At 35.9% G+C, this 4,995-nt stretch overlaps 1 protein-coding gene across 1 annotated transcript in view; it reads right to left on the bottom strand.

Moving 5' to 3' along the window:
* The window catches only part of LOC106873590 (cilia- and flagella-associated protein 44), a gene marked incomplete at its 3' end in the record, with an annotated part of 187,418 nt that overhangs the window by 59,419 nt on the left and 123,004 nt on the right, over nt 1–4,995 (bottom strand). The window contains exons 25-26 of the mRNA XM_014921024.2: nt 2,713–2,873; nt 404–532 (exon numbers count right to left, since the gene is read on the bottom strand). Of these exons, the coding sequence (XP_014776510.1) occupies nt 404–532; nt 2,713–2,873 (290 nt within the window). The remainder of the gene's footprint in view (nt 1–403; nt 533–2,712; nt 2,874–4,995) is intronic.

The following is a 4,995-nucleotide window of genomic DNA, read 5'->3' as shown; positions in this document are numbered from 1 at the left end:
TATTCAACCTCCAAATAACCACCCACAACACATGGCTATGATCTTCTCCGACCACACCTGCTCTTGATCAGTGATGCACATATTGTCAGTCTCTAAGGGACAACCAATACCCTGTGAGTAAATTTGGTAGATGGAAACTGTATAGAAGCCCATTGTGTGTGTGTGTGTGTGTGTGTATGTGTTTCCCCTCCAATGCATGACAATTGGTGTTGGTTTCTTACATCCCTGTAATTTAACAGTTCAGCAAAAGAATATAATAAAATAAGTAGAAGTCTTTAAAAAAATAAGCACTGGAGTTGGTGTGTTTGACCAGAGCCCTTCGAGGCAGTGCTCCAGCATGGCCACTGTCCAATTACTGAAACAAGTAAAACACAAAAGACATAGTCGAGATATACAAACTAACCTTAAATTTCCTTTTTTAATTACAACATCTAAGAGAAATTTTTCATGTCGCAATAAACAAAGCCTTGCATCAAAATCTGCTTTCATCTGCTCTATTTTCCTCAGTAGATCATCTCTTTTGTATTCATTCCTAGATATGTGAAACAAAGATATTGATAATTCTTTAGACAGTGTTACATTACATTATCATCATCATCATCATCATCATTTAATGCCTGCTTTCCATGCTGGCATGGGTTAGATGAGTTGACTGCAACTGGTAAGTCAGAAGGCTGCACCAGGTGCCAGTCTGATTTCTATGGCTGGATGCCCTTCCTAATACCAACCCCTTTATAGTGTGCACTGGGCACTTTTCATGTGCCACTGGCATGGGTGCCATTTACATGACACTGGCAACAGCCACAATTATGATCTCACTTGGCTTAATGCGTCTTCTCAAGCACAGCATATTGCATAAGGTCTCAGTCACTTGTCATCACCACTAGAAGGCCCAACATTCAAAGATCATGCTACTGGCAATGACCACAATTATGATTCATAGGTGCCATTCGCATGACAGCATATTTATTTCATTCTAGGTAACTCACCAGAAAATAAACCCATTTTCTGTCCTGTGCTGTACATGTGATACTCAGGACACATTTCCCTGGTGTCCATGCATCATATATGACACACATTACCAATTTCTTTCAACCAACAGAATATCTTGGGAACTTATGAGAGGAAAGCTTTATATTACTCAGGACATATGAACCAAGGGTTAACTAAAAATCTGGAAACAAACCCGGACATTTAAGACAAGGCTTTGGACAAACAAATGGTTAAGAAACCATTTAAAAGAAAATAAAAAAACATTGATAATTTTTTAAAAATCATTAAGTGCCAGACTACTAACCACATTGGTTGAGTTCAAAACCTTTGAACAATCATTGTTTTGGCCATTAGCAAGTTATACGATTACTGCTTGCTACAATTTCATTTATAGCAAATCGGCTGTTTCTATTTGATGGCCGAATGGTTTGCAGTAATAAAGATTTCAAATTATGGTAAAAAACATTTTTTGATCTCCAAAAATTATATCACTTTTGCCAAGTATAATATAGTAGGAAAGTTGATGGAGAACAATAAAACAGCTGGAGTAATGGAGTACATGGAATAAGTGAGTGCTCAGATCTTAAGTAATTACTCAACCTGTACTTGGTTGGTATTACGGAAAGTCTCAAGGGAATTTATTATACTCTGTGTTCTAAAAAAATACAGATGCATGATTATTATGATTTAAAAGCATCCTTTTGATCTTTACTGTTTAGTCAGATGGGAGGGCAGTGCTTACAACATTTTACAGGGTCTTCAAGCTTAGCAGGAGGGAGGAAGGAAGGGAGAGAGAGAGAGGAAAGGAGGGAGAGAGAAAGAGGAAAGGAGGGAGAGAGAGAGAAGAAAGGAGGGAGAGAGAGAGAAGAAAGGAAGGAGAGAAGGAAGATGGAAAGTATCCACAATCTTGAGATCTATCCCAAATACTTGAAACAAACTGGGCTCCACTAAAGGCATCCAATGGCCAAGTGTTAGTGATATGACAACAGGTGATGGATTAACTTTACCATCCAAATAAATCAGAACAGAGCTGGAACAAGCACTACAAGAAGGTTCTGAAAAGTTCTTAGCTTTAAGAGTATAATGAAAGGCTTGGTTGGAGGCCCAACTTTCTGAGTTCTTTTAAAAGGCTTAGAAAAACTGAAGGACTGTTGCAATAAGTATGTGAATCCAAGAGGGAAACATGCTGAATAAAATCATAATCAACTGATCCTCCTGTAATTCCTTTTACCCAGAGCCAGGAACTTTTTAGTACGCCTTCATACAAGTTATTCCATCTAATATCATAATAAATCTACCATTCCACTGCCATAGACAGGTACTTTATTTATTGATCCCTGAAGGATGAAATAGAAAACTATTCTGTATTAGTAGAATAGTATTTACTTGCCTACAGCTCAAGTAATGGTTCTTACAGAATATCATTCTGCCAGCATGAGATGCTGCACAAGAGATACCATTCTGCTAGCATGAGATGCTGCACAAATTCCATAAATTTCTATATGTTTAGGTGGCTTTTATGTTTGTCATTCAGCACTTCAAGCTCTCTGTCAGCTCCATATGTGAATGGCTACTGTAATGCTTTCTTGAGCTTAACAATTTCAATGCTTCAAACATAGTAGAAAGCAGATCTTCTGTGTAGCGCCACTGATTGAAGCAAAAGTAATAAACTCTTGCCTTTGGTTTTAGTAGTCTAGTACCTTAGTCACAGATATTCACCTAATTCCTAGTTCCTTTGCTTGCATGATTTCCACTTTGGTTATAGCTGTTGATCTTTGAAAACTCTCGTTATCAATCATCTGGTTAAAGAATTCCTCTTTTGGCTCAAAGACACCCATATTGCTGCTTTTCATTAAAATCAGGGAACCGCGACTTGTATACTGTCAAGAAATATTAGCAGTGTTATACATTTTCATGCTAGTGTTTTCATAAACTGAAAATAGAGTGTAGCAAATATCTGCAATTAAATCAAAATTCCATAGAAGTGCAAAGACGTTATTGTTTATTTAAATTTCAAATTTTCTTCATAGAATTTCAATGTGTTAAATTTCAAAATTTCAGGATAGGAATTTTCTTTTTAGTTTCCTCCACCCTATTTCAGTTTATGAAATTATGTCATCTTTGAAATTTTAAACCAAAAATAGGAGAGAGGAGGAATCAGAAAGAAAAAGAGATATCAAATGAATCAAAACAACATCATTCAAAGTAAAAGAATGGTCTGAGAATTCTAGAAGATTCTATTGAATCTGGAGGTTTCTGCCAAACCATATAATGGTGTTACTAAATTGAATAATAGGTTATCATATTTTCCAAATTTCTCTGACTAAATTTACAGCCGAAAGAGGTAAAGTATACTCCAAGATAACTTTGGAACAAATATTCTATGTGAAATGCAATAGGATTTGGGAAGATAGGGACAATGTTTGAATGTTTACACTATGATGCTTACACTACCTGTTTGAATTGTGTATCATGTTAACTTGTATGTCTGAAGATATGGTAGTTGATGTGTTGTATGAATATGTTGAAGAAATATTCTTTGGCAGTAAAGATACACAATGTGGTGTTGTTCTCTGTGAGAACTGTAATTTTCAACTATTGGTCTTGTTTTATAAAGACTACTAGAATACCAAATCCATTATGTTTAATGAAGGAACTATTTGAACCTTTATATACTTTCATTTTGCTTTGCCGTAATTCTGCTGAGATTGTAATCTTTTGTTTTGATTTAGATTTACCTTCTCTGATACCACCTACCTCTCCTTTCTCAGAGCCTTTGGCACACCCTGTCTTGCACAGTTTCCATTCATTAATTTACTTCCTCCATCTCTAAATAGTCTTAAGTATCTTTCCCATTACCTTTTTTCTCTTTCTTCTTTCCTTCTCTCTCTCTCTCTCTCTCTCTCTCTCTCTCTCTCTCTCTCTCTCTCTCTCTCTCTCTGTCTATACCTTCCTCTCCTTTGCTCTTTAGCACTTTTGTTTACACTTTTTTGTTGATGAACTTATTTCTCCATCTCAACATAATTTTAATTAAATATCCTACACATTCCTCCCACCTTTCTCTCATATTCATCCACCCCACACACAAATGCACAAATTTGTTAAATGTTTCGTAAAATGTTATACACTACTTTCTTTCAGCAATTTGAAAGGTGGCTGTAAACAATCATGTTGAGTGTTTATAAAAGACAAAACTTGTCAGTTTAAGTTTCAATTCCACTTAGTGAAAATCTTTGTGATTGTGGTGTTATGAACCAGGCTGTGTTGTAGGGAAGGGCCAGAAGTGGTCTTGAAACTTGCTGTTCTTTGCTGTCATGGCATAAAAGCGAACCATTTTTCCATCATATTGTTACATGTGATGAAAAATGAATTCTTTTCAGCAACAGCAAGAATTCTGCACAGTGGTCAGATAGAGACGAAGTGCCAAAACTCAATCCAAAAAAGAATATTCACCAAAAAAAGCTAATGGTGTTTGTTAGGTGGTCCAGCGCTAATGTCATCCACTACCTTCATGAGATCTGCTAAGTCAATTACAGCGGATGTGTACATCAACCAGTTGGATGAAATAATGAGTGAACTTGCAATTAAACAACTGAGATTGGTCAACAGAGACAATGCTTGACCACATGTTGCACAAAGAACACTACTCAAGTTACAAGAACTAAATTTGGAAGTAGTCTGTCATTCACCATATTCACCAGACCTTGCACCAACTAACTATCATGTTTTCCCGGTATTAGACAACATTAAGCAAGGTAAAAACTTAAAATCTGAAGAAGATGCAAAAACAGCCTTTCATGATTTCAACACCTTTTGCTCTCCTGAATTCTTCACAGCCAGCATTGATAAATTACCAATAAAATGGCAAAATTGTGTTGATAATTTAGGTGCGTACTTTGATTAACTCCATTGCTTTCTGTTGAGATAAAGTACAATAAATTTTCAGTTCAAAATCGGACATTTCATTCTTAATGACCTGATATATATATATATATATATATA

The sequence above is a fragment of the Octopus bimaculoides genome, chromosome 5 (assembly GCF_001194135.2).
Source record: "Octopus bimaculoides isolate UCB-OBI-ISO-001 chromosome 5, ASM119413v2, whole genome shotgun sequence".
NCBI classification, from domain to species: domain Eukaryota; kingdom Metazoa; phylum Mollusca; class Cephalopoda; order Octopoda; family Octopodidae; genus Octopus; species Octopus bimaculoides.
This window is presented reverse-complemented; position numbering and strand designations above follow the sequence as displayed.